General features: G+C 38.1%; 1 protein-coding gene across 7 annotated transcripts in view; it reads left to right on the forward strand.

Annotated features, from left to right (window-relative positions):
- The window catches only part of LTBP1 (latent transforming growth factor beta binding protein 1), a 177,988-nt gene that overhangs the window by 136,348 nt on the left and 24,968 nt on the right, over positions 1–16,672 (forward strand). For all 7 annotated transcript variants that reach the window (XM_042823309.1, XM_042823790.1, XM_042823473.1 and 4 more), the window contains 5 exons: positions 66–188; positions 4,250–4,372; positions 6,893–7,018; positions 12,613–12,738; positions 14,683–14,826. In XM_042823309.1, coding sequence (XP_042679243.1) covers positions 66–188; positions 4,250–4,372; positions 6,893–7,018; positions 12,613–12,738; positions 14,683–14,826 — 642 coding nt within the window. The remainder of the gene's footprint in view (positions 1–65; positions 189–4,249; positions 4,373–6,892; positions 7,019–12,612; positions 12,739–14,682; positions 14,827–16,672) is intronic.

Here is a 16,672-nt window from a genome sequence, read left to right on the forward strand (position 1 = left end):
TTCACTATTTGCTCAGTAATCTGTATTTTTGATGTGTCATGTCATCCCTGTCTCTTCTGCTACAGATATAGATGAATGCCAGCACAGATCACTATGTGTCAATGGACACTGCAGGAACACAGAAGGGTCTTTCAGATGTGTTTGTAGCCAAGGTTACGTGTTGTCTGCTACTGGAGATCAGTGTGAAGGTAAGCTCATGGACATAAGCTATTGATTCATTTTTTCAAAAAGATCCTGAGTATTTCAGCCATAGGCATGAACTCTTCTGTGAATGGGACAGAAAAATACATCGCTTCTTTTCTTCTTGATACTTCACTGTCAACTATTTAACAGTTCTCATCTGCACAGGTACCTATTTAAGGTTTCTTAAAAACAGTCTCTGTCATCTTTCCACATACAAGAAATCAGTATGTGTGTTGCCAACACTAAGGCTAGAAGAGCCGTTAGCACTGATACCAAAAACAATTCACCTTTTTCATATCTTGTTGCTTATGCAGAGGTCTGTGTTGGATTCTCTGTTACAAAAGCTTCTGCCAGCAGACACTCTTCATGTGGGGGTCTGCTAAGTGAAAAATTCTTCAGTTGGTTTTGGGAACCTGGAGCCAGTCACTACAATCCCACATGTGCAATTGCAAGAGAAATGCACAGTTTCAGATGTGCTCCAGAGGGATCTGCTGGTGCTCACAACTTTCACTGTCTCAGAAGGGAATCTATGTGCTATGCTTTTAAAAACAAGAAGTGAAAGATGTTAGGCAAATAGGGAGAAAGGAAATGCTAAGTTATAGAAAACAGACACATTCTATTTTCTCTCAAGTCAGGCAGCTTAATGTCCAGTAATCAGCAAACAGGTTTGTTATTTTATTATTATCATTATAGGTATAGCCTTTTGCTGCAGTGCTTGTAGTAACCCTGAGCACGTGAAATTTCTTGCTGAAGAGCTCCAGAAACAGTTCTACCTCACCTCCATTGCTTCCTTATCTCCCTCCTTAGGAGGAAGAACTCTGTTAAGCTCTTGCTACAGTTGTAAGAGCATATATAATCTTTCAATCCCTGGTGTGCTTTTTGTAGCTGCTAATAGCGAGGAAATGAGACAGCTCCTTACTGTTGCTCTACCTACTGTGTGTTCTGCTGTTAGGTTATTGTTCGCACAGAATCTAGGAGGCAGTTACCACTTTCCCATACAGAGCAGTACGTCAGGAACACTCTTCTTCCATTGATTAGGATAGAAGAGCATTTCGCCCAGAGCTGACTCAGGCCTGTTTCTCAAGGCAAGCTTCTGTCAGACTAGACTTATAAGTGCTGATGTTGAGGGATTGTCCACTTTTAATGAGTGGCAGCAGCTCTTGAAACTCTCACCAACAAGAAATGAGGATATCTTTTAGTCTCTTCAGTATATTGATACCCTTAGTACTGACCTGTTTGGAGGGTCTGGTCATAGAAGAACATCTCAGAGGTCCTGATGAATTACGAGTATCGCTTGCATCAGCTTCAAGAAATGTGAGCTGATGATGCATGGCAGTGAAAAATTGTGTCAAAAAATGTTGCTCCCTGTTGGCTTCAACACATTCGAGAGTTGTGACAGATGTAGAAGTGCTGTATCAAGAGCCAAAAAAGAGTGTGGTTAAACGAATCACTGGTCCAGCCTGCCTCCCAATGATAAAACAGGCTCTCTTATTCCTGGCAGATACTTATCTAAGCTGCCTTCAACAGGCTTCAGCAGATGAGATTCCAGAGATCTCTTTATCCTGCCTATCTCAAAAAAGAAACAATTCTCTTTCTTTTGTCTCTCAGCATATTGGGAGAAGACGGTGGAAGGGAGGGATGCAGAAATGTTTCAAGCATTTTGATTGCTTCAGCAAGAGGCCTTACAAACCATTAAGTCTGCAGAGAAAAATGATGTATTAGTAAATGCTGTTAACAGAGTGTGAACTTAAAAATCGTTTGTTAAAGCATCTTGTAGTGAAAAAGAGCAAATGAAATAAAGAAGTTAATTTAAATCCATTGTAGTTTCTATCACATTTCCTCTGACTGTTTTGATGCGTTTCATACCAGTCCTGGTAACTTCTGCTGCTTTCCATCATTGTGCCATGGGCTGTCAGGAGAGATCCATACTTTATCTCTTTGTTGTTCCCATTCAAGGGCAATTTTCAGGAAGAAAATAATTATATTAGCTCTTAAGGCAAAAGAGGAGGAATTGGATCACAGAGGAAAAATGAGTAAAGCTGTTCTCTTAATCTGGAGACTTTGTCTCATTCACAAGACTGTGTAACCAGTCTGTCTGTTAATATCTGCAGAGGCTATTTGTTCACTGAAGATTTTCATATTAAAAGTTGTGCTCAAAATCTGTTAACTTCTTGAAGAAATTCTATGCTTGCATTATATCCCTTCACTACTTTTGGAAGCATGTGATACTGCTGACTCTTTTTGCAACTTGGAAACTGTGTTTGAAAAGACAGTGCTAGTTCTACTCTCTATAAGAATGCTTTGTGTAACTCTTTTATATGCTGTAAGAACACTTTTCTTGTTCTTCCTCAGCTTAAGAAATACTTACATGCATCAGCTGAAGTTACATACAGACTGGAAGAGAGCTTGTCTAAAGCAGCTGAGGCTCAAGTTTTCCCAGCAGCTTTCAGAGATTTTGCTAGCCAAAATGCTCTAGACATGCACCTGTGAAAGATGGTAAAAAGCACTGAACATTTCAAGCATTAGTTACTGTCTCTGCTTTTCCTTGAGATCCTTGGGCAGTAATCACAAGAGTACCCACTCCTGTGTTTGCTGCCCATTCTGTTCCATCAGAGAACAAGAGGTTTGCATCCTATACAGAAAATAATGAGTTTTGACTGAATTTGGCAGAAAATGCTTTCTTGTTGTGAGACTTGGCATTAACTCGGCGCAGGGGAGTCGTTAGTTTTTTTTCAGGCTTCCAGTCAAAATTAATTGCTGTTTTTTTAAATAAACCACAATTTATTTCTTAGTTGAAAATGATTACAAAACATGTGGTTATCAAAAGGTTGTGAGTTTGTCAGCATTAAGTGCAATTTTATCTGCCATAACAATCTTTTATGCAAGAAAGCTACTACTTTTCCTTATTTTAATCAAATAGATTAAATCCCAAGTATGTAAATGAGTAACTAGTAATTACTCGGTTAGTAATTAACAATTAGTAATTGTACACATTCTGCACATTCTAATGTGCAGAAATGAGGTTAAGTCTATCCCTCTTTTTTTTTTTTTTTTTAATTAGAATTGTTATTATTCCTGCAATGCATAAAAAAATTACAAATCTATTCAGATCAAATTTGTGGTTAAAAACTTAAGAATATTCCAAGGCAATGGACAAACTTTGTGGAGTTTTTCAATGGAAATTATCTGTCCTGCCATAGCAATAGGCTCAATGAATTACAAGGTAAAGAACTGTGGAGGCAGAAGGAAGTTACTTGCGTTTCTTTTGTTCTCTTATTTTCTGTTTGCTTTTAAAAACCAGAAGTAGAATATCACTGGAATGTAGGTGCTTTCTGAGTTAATGCTGTACCTGCACTCCATTTCCTGAATGAAAAGGAACGACTTTTGATGGAAACAATGCCTAGTATCTTGTTCTTTAAATATTTGGTTGCTTTGAATCTAATTTCTAGCCTGGAGCTTGCCCTGCTGTGTGTCGGGCAACATGTTTAACCCACAGATGTTGACTGCATATAGTGTGGCCTGTGTCCTACAAACCTTTCCACATGGTTGTTGCTTGAATAGTCCCCACAAGCACATCTTGTCTGGTGTGGCACACCAGCTATGTCTGGGCATGCGCGTGCTGTGGACAAGATCCAAGTCAGATCACTTCAGGCTCAGCAATCTTTGGTCTAAACGTGTCTGAAGATACATATTTCAAAATACGGGTTTGCGTCACTAGCCATGTTTTGTATCTATCTTCTAAACGTACAGCTGGTTGGATTTTTGTAGCACTCTAACATCACAGTCACTATTAAAGTAATGGAGAGATTGATATAAAGGTCACTGATAGTTTTTATTAGTGATGCAGATGGCACATACTAGACGTGCTTGGTAAGAAGAAATGTCACAAACTCAAATTTTAAAGCTTTCTAGAAATAAAGCAGTTTGACAGTATGATGAAAGAAATTGAAAGGACATTCTGTCACACACTTATGAAAGGACACTGTAGCTTCAAGTTGATAAGTATCACTTAAGAGCTTGATCAGCTTTTGTGTCATCTAATCACTCGGTTACATTTTTATTTCAGATATTGATGAATGCCTTCAAGACGGCGATATTTGCCTTGGAGGAAGCTGCGTGAATACCGACGGATCTTACAAATGCTCTTGTCTAGATGGCTTCCAGGAGGTAGCCAATAGGGGATGTCAAGGTAGGAAATAGCTGTTAAAAATATTTGGGTCATTTTTATAAATGTGCAAGTCTAAAATCGTAATTTGTGATGGTCATCAATCATGATAATGAGAATAAATTATTTTTATTTATGATTGGTAGTATTTCCATATTTTTTCACTTAATACCATTGTCTCTAAATACAAACTGAAAAATTATTTCAAGAAGCTTAAATTTCAGCCTTCCTAACTTGAAAGAAAATCTCTGCTAGAATTAACAGAGATTCAGTGCTGCAATATCCCAAATATATCTAGGATAGGAGCATTTATTTTGACAGTATCTTCTGCATTTGTGAACTGATGTTGTAACAGAGCAGTACAGCTCATATCAAATCACATTAGGTAACCATGGCTCATCCCTAACACATTTGGCAGCACTTGGTGGAGGATGAGAAGGAAGAGAATGTTTTACCTGAGGCTAAATCAACATTGCCAAGCCCAGAAGAAGTACTTCTCAGCTTTTGGGTCTGAAGAATCCTAACTGTGTTGACACAACACCTAGGCATGCCTCAGCATTCCCTTTTACAAAAAACTTCCGTTTTTATGAGACAGGAAGCATGATACTAGAGTTGGAAATTGGTAGCATGTACTTGCTGTTGTTGAGCTGTTACAGGATCTAACAGACTCTTACTAGTCAAAAATGGAAATCTTGAATGTATTTTCTTGTCCTGTATTGTGGACTGGGTAGAACTAGCCATACTAATATAATAACTGATTTTTTTTATTATTTTTTTTTTTCCCACCAGTACCTTCAGAATGTTTTAACAGCAGTAAAATGGAAAAAAAAACTTAAATGGCTGAAATCAGTTCTTATCAGAATTCTGTAATAACAACAAAAAATACATTAAAAAAATTAACAGAATTTGAGTGGAGAGATTAGGGGTATGGCAGAAGACCAAGATATTAAGCCACTAGGGTAGAATGATCACATGATAAACTTGATATGAGCATCCAACCTGTATTTTAATATAGTGAGGTACATACTGAAGAAGGAATCTTGGTCGTATGGGTAGTTTAGTGGATTTCCTTCTGAAGCACAGTGACTGAAAAGGATGTAGGGGTCAGAGATAGGTAGCTAAATATGAGCTTTCATTGCAACCCTGTGGCCAGTAGGACTAATGCACTGCTTAAAAGATTGAAAAAGCAGAATATCTAGCAGGAGCATGCACAAATTATATACCTCTATTTTGCAATTGATGCAACTGCTCTTGGCAACATGCTCTTGGGAACTCACGTTTCAAAATGAATGCTGATGAGCTGAACAGAGTTTGGAGATGAACCCAAAATAGATAATGGCTGGAGGTAAAAGGACTGAGTGATTTTAAAACTTTTATTTTGTTGAAGAAAAAAATGGCAGGTGATTTGATCACAGACTGATTCCCTTCAAAGGAAATCAAAATTCAAAGTAGAGAGCTGTTGAATTAAACTGGCGAATGTATCACAGAATGCAGTGTAATGCAGTATCTGCAAAGCTGCATCTGGACTAATTCAGACTAGAAATTAGGAATGTGTATTTTGGTAAGGAGCAAAGTTAGAGTCCAAATCAGAAAGTATGTAGAGTTCTCTTAAGACAAATTCAAACTCTTATTTCTCTCACATTGTTAATTTTGTTTTCCTGTTTTTTAATACATTATTTTACTCTTGTTTAACTGCCAGAACAGTTTGTTACAAAAAAAACCAAACACCACACAGCTCAGTCCTGAGAGCAGCATGCGTGCTAAGAAGGCACTGTGCTGCCCTTGTCAATGCTGACCTTATGGGACTTAGACAAATTCAGAGAGCTTCACAGAGTATCTCATTGCATTGACCTTGAATTCAGAGAAAACTTTTCCCTCTGCACCTCTTACAGTTGCTGCCCTTCCTCGAGCTTTGTTCTTTCCACTTGTGCCATGCCTTCAGGACACTAGCCTGGAAGGATTTATACACACAGGATATAATCAGTCTGTATCTAAAAAAATTTATAATGCAGTCATGGGACTTTAAATGCTGAAATCATAACTTACCTATTCTATCAAAGTTATTGTCTGCTTCAGTGTATTTTGTGTGGCTGTAACAATAGCTGGAATCTAAACAACGAAGACACAGTGAAGAGGAAGAAATTCTGCTATCCTGTTAAAAGATTCAACTCCAAACCCACTGATAACACGTGGGATCAGATGAACAAGCTGACCAACACAGAGCAATCAAGAAACAGTAAGATGGAGCCAGCTGAGAATTCTCCTGATAGAGAATAAATGTTGGCTTGTATAGAGCTCAAAGTGACATTTCAGAAATCATTCTCATCTGCTTGTCCTCACTGCAGACAGCAACACATGGAAAGTATGATACATCTGAACATACAGTATTTAAAAATGATCCCACAGGACTTGCTTGCTCCTGAAAATGAACATGATTTGCATAGCTGGTAGAAATGAAAGCTGCTTTTTAAGAATAATCAAACTTAGGATTGGTGTTATGGGAATGATTGCTGCTTGCAAAGCTGTTAATCTCTCTGCTTTCAGATATCAATGAATGTGAGAGATCTGACCTCTGTTCACCTCATGGAGAGTGTCTAAACACAGATGGTTCCTACCAGTGCATATGTGAGCAGGGCTTTTCTGTGTCTGCGGACGGCCGAACCTGTGAAGGTGAGACAAATCACAGTAACTCATGAGCTTCCCCCTGCATTCCCCTGCATCCCCCCAGTGTTAAAACCTTGCAGTAGTGGATCCCCAACATCCAAAACATAAGCAAGCTGTTCCCTATCCTAGATCATAAGCCTATAAATTCTCATGTGATTGATTTTCCATGGGCCAGCTCTTCTCAAAAGTTTGCTTAGGTCTAACGCAAAGACTCTTCCTTCTATGGATAAGATGCTTGGAAACTTCTGTAACATTTACTCACTCTACTTTTAGCAGAGGAAAGACAGAATTATTATTCGAGCTGAACTTGTTAAAGTAATTTGATAAGGAAATTAAATTGGTAAGGGAATATTGCTATGCTGATGTAAGAGAATGGGTTCTACATATTTAGATACAGCATGACATCAAACACATTATTTGTGCTTTACTTATTGCTGATAACAAAAAACTCCTGTAGATATTTTGTTGCTTTTTCATCTCTAAATATTTATATATTTGTCATAACATTATAGAAAAGTCTGGCAATTAGACTAGAGAGGATGACTCTGAATAGGCCCAGTGACAGATGGAGAAGCTAGTATTGTATGATTTCAAGCAATGGGTCAATTTCCAACTTTTCTGGTAACCAGTTGCTAAAAATCATGTTCTTAGACTCTTTTGACAGCACATATACATTTTACCCTCTCTTTATGTAGGATATGGTTAAACACCTTCGGTTTCTCAGCAAGAAAATTAGCAGCAGGTGTTTTGCCTCACTGTTCAACATAGTTTTAAAAAAAGAAAGAGAGAAGAATGTAGCTTGCTTTTAGTAGAAACCAAACATTTTTTCCAAATCAGTTAGAAGAACATATACCAGCCTTGCGGAATCAAACTCTCAGAAATTAAAAGAGACAACGCTGAACAGAAACACAAGAAACACAACTTAAGAAGTCTGATTTTAGGGGGCAGACCAGAAACTGAATCCTGTCTTGATCTCTGACAGTTAATAAGTAGTTCTTAGTGAAAAGTTACTATCACATAAGAGACAGCAGTACATAGGTAATCTCCATTAAAGTTTAAAAGCCTGGGTTTTACTAAATAGAAAGGGATGAAATCAGCAGATAGATCCGTTTCCAGGAGCATGAGTAGTTTTGGAACATTTTTAGTGAAGAATAAAAAAAATACAAAACCAGGTCACTGTGCTTCACAAGTAATTGGTGTGTATGGAATACAGATCAGACTTCAGCACTTGGAAAAGTATTTTAATAACTTGGTGAAACAGAGGTACTTCTAGTCTTCTGAAGCAGCAGCACTCATTTTTTACTGTAACTAGTTTCTCCATTCTGTCATTTCAGTAATAACATTTCTAGAGTCGAAGAAAATCATTTAAGGGAAGCACTGATTACTTTAGGGCTTAATTAACATTCACTGCTTAGTTAATATTTGGTTTTGATGTCAGTTTCAAGAGTCAGCTTGCAAAAAGAAACAATAAGGTTAGAAACAGAAAGAATGTGTGACATTCCAGGTACTGAGAAAGGATGTGGCTTCGATCTGCAGAAGCTACTGTTCTTTACACGAGGTGCCTCTGAGTTTATCTTCAGTAAAGTGAGTGAGGATAACTGTTTATGCCATCAGAGAAAGAAGTTGAGGAAATTTTGCTGGATTCGGATGCTTTTCCGTACCTGGAGAACAGATTTTCCGTATCTCCAAGCTGTTTTTGTATGAATTTAATAATTCTTTGAAGAGTCAGAAACAATAACAGCATAAAACAGTGAGAAGCCTATGTGGTTCAGTTCTGGTATGGAGTTTTTATGGCTATGGCCAAAGCAAACTGAACAGCTGTGCAGACTGTGTCTGCTTCCATGGTGTAGACAAACTTTTGTTGTGGTGGTGACATTTCACTGCTTCATGGCCCCAGGCTCAGCAATTTCACTGTGCCGTGCTCTCAGAACAGGAGGCTCTTAGAGCACTCCATAGCTCCCTGTGGAGCTCTCTGGGGTTCCTATAAAGATACCTTACTCAGCTGGTTGCTAGTCAACTGTGTTGGCAAAAACTCAACTTAGAGGTTCTCTGATGCTGAAGTCAATGCCCTGCACCAAGCGCTTCTTCTGTTTTCATGTCAAATCTCATCTTTCTCAGTGGCTCCCTTACTTTTCCCTCTCTCTGCTTCAAGCCCATAGCCCCAGTGTCAGCATCAGCAGGCATTCCAAAATAACTTACATATTCCTTTAGAGCTTTCCAATGTCTGTTTGCCCTCAGTTGCCATCTTGCAAATTTTATGCAGTAGGCAACTTAATTTTCAACAATTCTCTGATTAAATACTGAGGTAAGAAAGCTTGTGCCAAATTTGGATTCAGGCATTCATCTCCAGAGTGCCCCTGTGAGCTTTGTTTCACAATGAATAAAGAATAATCACAAACTTCACCAACTTTCTTAACATTTCCTGATTAGAGAAGTGTTAGGGCAACAACTGCTTTTTAACAGGACACTAAAGAAATAGGAACACAAAGGGAAAAACAAGAGTCTATCTTACCATATCACAATATTTCAATCATTGCCTCCAGATGACCAATCTTTCTTTATTCAGATATTCACTGTCCTGATTTTAACTTGGGAGTGTTAAGGACAGCCCTGGAAGTCTCAGAACCACAGCTGTTCTTCTAAGCAGCATACAAAACTGACCCGACAGAAATTTTGCAATGTAAATTGATACCAGTGAGATTTAAGTATTTGTGCCTGAGGTTAAATATGCCTTCACCTTGTTCACATTGGCAGAAAACAGCAACGGCTTGTTGAGTTGAGTAGGATCAGGCTTGAGTGCATGAGCATTGCCTTTCTTTACACCTCTATGATTTTAGATCAAAGGAGTTTTGGTTATAGCAGGCAGCGCTGAGTCATGCATTCTAAAACAATTATAATTAGAGAGCTATTTTAGTCACTGCATAGACATAGGATGTATTTATTTCATATTTAATTTTTTCCCTTGCTCTGTCTCTATATAGCAAGAGAATTGCCAATTACAAGGCTCACGCTTTACAGCGTCATTAAAGGAACAAATGCCCTTTCCGGCTGTAAAACAAGCATCCTTTGAGTGAGCTGTCTAGACAAGGAAAAATATTTGGTGCTTGGACCTTCTCTGTAATTTCCCATGCACTGAAAGATCCAGTCATGTTCAGACTGTGTACTTTTTTAAAAACAAAGCCATCTCCTGCGGATATAGTATGTACTATTTATGCTATATTAGGACACCTGCTACAATCCCAAATTTTGTTTCTGCAGATTTTCAATGACCTTAGTCAATGACCCTAGTTTATTGAAGAGCACAATCCATTCTCCTATCTGTTTTCTTTAATATTTAGGTATTCAGTAAAAGAAACACTATAATTCATGTAATTCCAAAATCCCCAGTTGTAGTCTCTCCTGTCTGGGCTTTCAGCAGTGTGAACGTCCTGTGGCTCAGGAACGTCTGTTATTAAACTATAGCTGGCCACTAAAAATACAAGCACTGCATTATTGTCTGTTTTCTTAAATTCCTGGCTGTCAATCCACCACTGCTTACTCAATTTGAATTCCCCTAACAGGGTTTTCTGTATAAAAGATATAGTGTTAAGACTTTTTTTTTACCAGATATATGAAACTCCAGATGGTCATGAGACTAAAAATTAACCTGAAATATGTCATGCAGGTCTAGTGCTCAGTAGCAAAAGTGAAGGTTCACAAAAACACAACTGTAACTGCTGGTGTACAAGTTTTATCTCCATTCTCCCAGTAACTCTATATGCATCGTTTCACTATTCCATCATTGGAATACTTGACCTTGACTCTAATTTTCACATTCAGTTCTTTCAGAATAAACATAGTAGCAATTGTATTCTTTGCCAAATACAAATTGCACTTTATAGAATTAATTATTTTGTCTGTTTAATAAATCAAGACGTGAAGCTCATAAAAACTTCTACTGACAAAACCAACAAAACAAATAAAATATTCCACAAGTTCCATCTGCAAGTGTTTTTAAAATACAATTGATCATATTCATGAATGTCTGAAAGATTTCAGAATATTTAATACATCTAGTTTTTGCATGAAATTTGCGTTTTAGCTGAATGTTGTTAACCAGTGGATCAATTCAGTGAGAGGTGAGTTTTCCTTCACTTACACAACCTTAAAATTATATTAGAGGCCTTTATGTAAAGTACAGTTCCACGATTTATTCAGTAAAAAAGAACAACCAGAGGTATTTTTTTAACTTATTAATTTAAGAATCCAGGCTATATGTTGTGGATCTCTCTTCTGGTCTTGAAAATTGATATGCAGTTCTAAACCTGTCAAAAAGTGCTGCTCACCTGTTCAAACACATCCTCTGTGTCAATGCAGGGTTCAGTCCTACCAGCCCTTGAGTTCAGTGAGTGCCTAAGGCTCAAGGTACAGTAGTGGTAGGCTCCATCACATGGTCTGCTCTAATAAGCAGGATTAATGATCTAGCTAATAACTAGGTAAATCAAAAGTGAGTCACTTTTTTTTTTTACCATTTAAAATGTTATTATCTCAGAGGCACAGCAGAGAACATAATTTTGGGTGAACAGCAACCCTACTTACTAGTCACAACGAATTCTAGGAAAGAAATTTAGCAACAACTTCTCCACTTCAAACTGCAGAGGAATTCAGAAAGCAGAAGGTACTGATCCTAGTATCTTGGCAGATTCTCAGTTTTTTGAGCTAATGTTCTTCCTCCTGAAAAACACACAATGACATCTTAAATGACCACAGATGGTCATAGCCTTGGTTTTAGGTCTTGATTCAAGTGAAGATAAAAACAATATATTCCTAGCTCTTGTAATGCACTTACAAAAATAAACCACATTCTGTCACAAAGAGCTCTGCTTCATTACAGGTTGGTGGGCAGCTGAGTCAAGAACAGACTTACTCATGCAGTGACTTGTAAGACCAGTAAACCACAAATGGGAACTACAAATAAAAGGGCTGGTATAGAAAGCATGCCGGCATTGTAATTACTTTGCCTACCTACATAAGTTTATTCATATGTGTAAACATTAAGGATTAAAACCAGAAGGTGAATGCTGTGGATATTTGCCACTTACACATGCACCACAAAATTTTCTTCTGTGCCAAGTGCCAGAATGAGATATGTTCAGCACTTCTCAGTCCCACATAAACTCTTTGGCCTGCGTTCAGCACTTCTGCAAAAGGAATGTAACCATACTCTTGAGCACTTCTTGCACGAGGGGCTCAGTTTCACATATGCTGTTGACTGTGTAACACTACGCTGGCAGAACCTGTAGGAAATGCAGAGATGGTTGTGTTTAAACTGTATCTTATTCTGTGCTATGTAGCCTTATGCCAAGGTTGGGCAGGTTGGTGAAACACGTGTGAGGCGGTTGAAAGAAAATCATTGTCTAACATGAGGTATTTCCAGTGAAATTAACAGTGAAACAATTCCCAAAATCTTACGTTTTCCTACTTCACTTGAGGATTTCGGGTCTGTCCTTCGTGTATTCCTTTCTGCTGTTTGCGAAAGCAGCCCTTTAGTTGCTTTCCTGCATTCCTCGTGAATGTCTGTTTTGATTGTCACATGGCTGATGTTAAATACTTCTTTGCAGACATTGATGAATGTGTGAATGGCACAGTGTGCGGCAGCCACGGGTTCTGTGAAAACATGGATGGCTCCTACCGCTGCCTCTGTTACCAGGGCTATCAGGACTCACAGGATGGGCAAGGGTGTACAGGTGAGTTCCCACTTGCAAGTGGTCTCTCTTGTAAGGTTCTAGCAAGTAAAAAGCAGCTGATAAGCAAAATGCATTTCCTGACAAGAACGTATCTCTTTTTTCATCATTTTTACTGAAGTTGTGTCATGTGCTAACAAAATAAAGTTGAGCTGTGCTTTGCTCACTGAACACTGTGCCAGGTGAAAATATAACTGTTTAGCCATGTGGGGAGAACTTGTTACTAGAACTGTACAGAAACCAACAGTAAATAAGTTGAACCACTCATTTTCTCTCCTAGAAAAAGATAAAAACACAAGAAAACATGCTGTTTCTGAATGTCAGAACCATGCACAGGTATAAATCCTGACAGAGTGAATTTAATGCTTTAGTCTATTTAAATGCAACATCTGTTTAGTCTCTCAACTGAATAACCAGAACTCTGTAGTACCTCCTACAGGAAATAAAGTCTGGCATGTGGTACATGCAGACTGAATTAGATGGCACACCTCCCTAGGCACACTGTATTTGAACATATTTTAACATTGACTTCAAGCCCCAGGAAAGACACCCATCACCATGAAAAGATGTGAGATTTTCATACATGTGTAAATAGCGCCCGTTTCTTTTTAAGTAATAGGTTTCTCTGTCTGTTGTTAATAGCAGTGGCTGGTCCTAACAAGTGTCTGAGGCAGCACAAGTTTCTAATAGAAAATTAGTACCAGGTCAAGGAAAGGTACTCATTAAACAATTTCTTCAAGCCAGAATTAGGACGAAACTCAGTCTTTCAGTTCTTACCTTCTTTAATATACACACAGTCCTGGAAATACGGCGGACAATTGTAAAATGTTTATACATTTCAATGAAGGTTATTTAGCAGAAGAATTTTAGGAAAAACGTAAGTTCCTGGCCAGGCAATGTTCTTCAAAGTTAAAATGCGTATTTATAAAAAATAAACAAATACAAAGCAGTGTTCGATCACAAGAGTAGATTTTCATTCATTCTGCAAAAAGGATAAAAGACTGCCTCACAAATTACACTTTAGACTGCACTCAATTATAGATATTTCCGAACCATAATGAAGAAATTAAAACTTTCAGATTCTGCCACTAGTAGAAACACTAGTTTTCAGTGGTAAACTTTCACAGCGTAAAAGGGAATAAAGTCGTACTGAGAGTATTTGGTGACCTTTCTTTAAACAGCAGACAACACCATCAACAGTAAGCATTTCAGGGTAGACTAATTAGTAGGTATGTGGAGTCCATGTTAAAAATATGTGGATTTTTCTGTTTGTTTAATAGTTGGCCAGTCATAGTTATTACTTTGGAGCATTTGAAGGTGGGAGAGGAAATTTGTATAGGAAAATAACCCTTGTGGGCTGCAGAGCAGCCTGTGAGGACTCACACAGATACAGAACATATGCAGTGGAAGTGCAGGCAGAGATTTCATTGTTCAGTGGATGTTCACTGGAAAAATGGGATTTTGAGATGAAAAGTGAACTTTCTTTTTATAGCGCAGTCTGTATCACAGCACTTATTTCACTCCCTGCATTTACTGGAAGTTTGATAATAAAGAGAACAAGTTTGGTTGTAGTAGCTCTTTTAAGGAAACAAATGAAACGAGACTCAATCTTAAAGCTCAAGGAAACAGTGCTGAGAAAATAAAGTATTTAGAAATGAAAAAGCAACCCCCCCAAAAAGAAACAAAAGAAAACTGGTGTTCCAGTCTACAAGCAGACCCAAACAGCACCAATATTTTTATAAACTGCACAGTGGCTTTCATGTACCTTTATTTCAAAGGGCCTAACTACTTGTTTATGAGCCCACTTAGGTATTAGTGAGGCTTTAATCCTTCCCCAGAGATCATATCTGAAATCTGGCAGACAACATTGGCACAGATACAGCAGATAAAAGAATAAACTGTCAGTAGTGGCTTTGAATTGATTTATGTTTCTGCCTTTTCACCCAGATGTGAATGAATGTGAAATGCTGAGCGGGGTATGTGGCGAAGCCCTCTGTGAAAACGTCGATGGTTCTTTCCTGTGCCTGTGTTCTGATGAAAACCAGGAGTACGATCCCATGACCGGACAGTGTCGATTCCGTACCTCACCAGGTAAAATACCAGCAGATTTTTGAATGTTTGGCATGATTTTCAGTGAATATGTAACCCGTGCAAAGGAAAAGTTGGTAGAAATTCTTGTGCTAATAACAGGAAACTAAAACTTTGTTGTCCTTAATATGTGTGCATGAGAGAAGCTGTGTCTAGGACTAAATAATATTTGCAATGCATCGTTAGCAGTGAAAATATACCAGAAGTACCTGTTAAAGTTTTTTATACCAACAGCCTTGGTAATAACAGTGAACACCTGGAGCAGTTAAGATCAAAAAATCTCATATTTGCTGTGCTGTGACAATGAAATGTGATACGACATCAACTGTACAGCATGAATGATTTTTTATTTTTTTTATTTTTTATTCTTCACAATGACCTCTTGGTATTCTTAGGCAGTGTTCAAGGGAGGATATGATTAAAAATAAACTTTGTATATAGTGGTCTTCTCATAGCATTAAATATTACCAATGTGAGGCCTCAGAAAAGGTGATTAGGAAAGCCTAAACACTGAATTGTCGGTGCCTGTGCACCCTTTGCACATTTTACTCCATCTTTTGTCCTGTTTTTCCTCAGTGTCCATCTTCAAAGATTTGTGAGGTCTCATTCAGGTGTTCTGGATGTTGCAAATAGTACTGCAAATACACTCTTTAAGGACAAACTTTGAACTCACAGATTTGCCTCCAGTATTCTAGACTGATCTAGAAGCAACTCAGTATAGGGAGCAACAGAGAACAATTAACAAAGGAATTAACTTGCACATTTTTCCCCCTCTGGAATGTAAATCTAGGTATTTTTCTGTTTTCTTCTTACACTGTAGTCAGTTGTAGCTTCTGAACGCTTTAAAAAAACTGACTCTGCTGGATGCAGACTTCAGAACTTAAAAAGCTGTGGCTGTTTTGTGGTATCACTGACCTGTAAACAAGGTTGAAACATCTGTGATCCAAGTGCAACAAGTATTTAGATTGTTGAATACAGCACTCAGCAGCACTCAAGATGTTGCCTGTGAAATACCATAAACAGCTGACTGACAAGCTGAAACTTCTACAAAATCCCATGAGAAAAATTCAGGCTTACAGGAATGAAAAAAAAGGAAGATAGCTGGAGCAGGAACCCCAACAGGTGACAGGATGAGGGGAAATGGCCTCAAGTTGCGCCAGGGTGTGTTTAGGTGGATGTCAGGGAAAACTTCTTTACAGAAAGGGGTGCTAAGCACTGGAATAGGCTCCCCAGGGAGGTGGTTGAGCTATATCACAATCTGAGTTTCCGTCATCTATGAGGACGTGGTCTCAGATACCATTTGTAAACATGCATCACTTTTACTGCTTGCTGAATTGCATACGTATATACCTGTGTCTGTAATGCACTGCACACACGCATTAGGTGGTGTAGATTGCCACATGCGGAGCCAGTTGAGAAATCTGTAAGATTACACCTTGACTGTAGGCACATACCAATACATTTTTACTTTATTTCTGAAAATGGAGCTCAGAAAGTGTGTTACTCATGCTCAATCACTCGAGTCTTTGCTGAAGTTTTAGAAGTCATGATTTTGTAATGATTCCCACATTTCCACTTTAACAACTACATCACTGATTCTGTGTGCAATTAAGAGATAAGTATGAGGTAGAAAAGATCTCATCAGGTAAATTTATTTTAAGGCTTTGTCTCGGGCTGTTACCTAGATAAATAAATGTGTATGCTAGAGTCTAATTACATACTAATGTCCTAATTACCCACTGAATCCTGTAATACTAATGCGCATTTTTGCGTTGGTCACATACTGAAGCATATTGTTAGATCAAGCTTACATTAAGATCTATAAATCTATTTCTGACAAATACTTCAT

Source organism: Centrocercus urophasianus, unplaced genomic scaffold (assembly GCF_019232065.1).
Source record: "Centrocercus urophasianus isolate 14NV4802_14NV808 unplaced genomic scaffold, USGS_Curo_1.0 seq_10, whole genome shotgun sequence".
Lineage (NCBI taxonomy): Eukaryota > Metazoa > Chordata > Aves > Galliformes > Phasianidae > Centrocercus > Centrocercus urophasianus.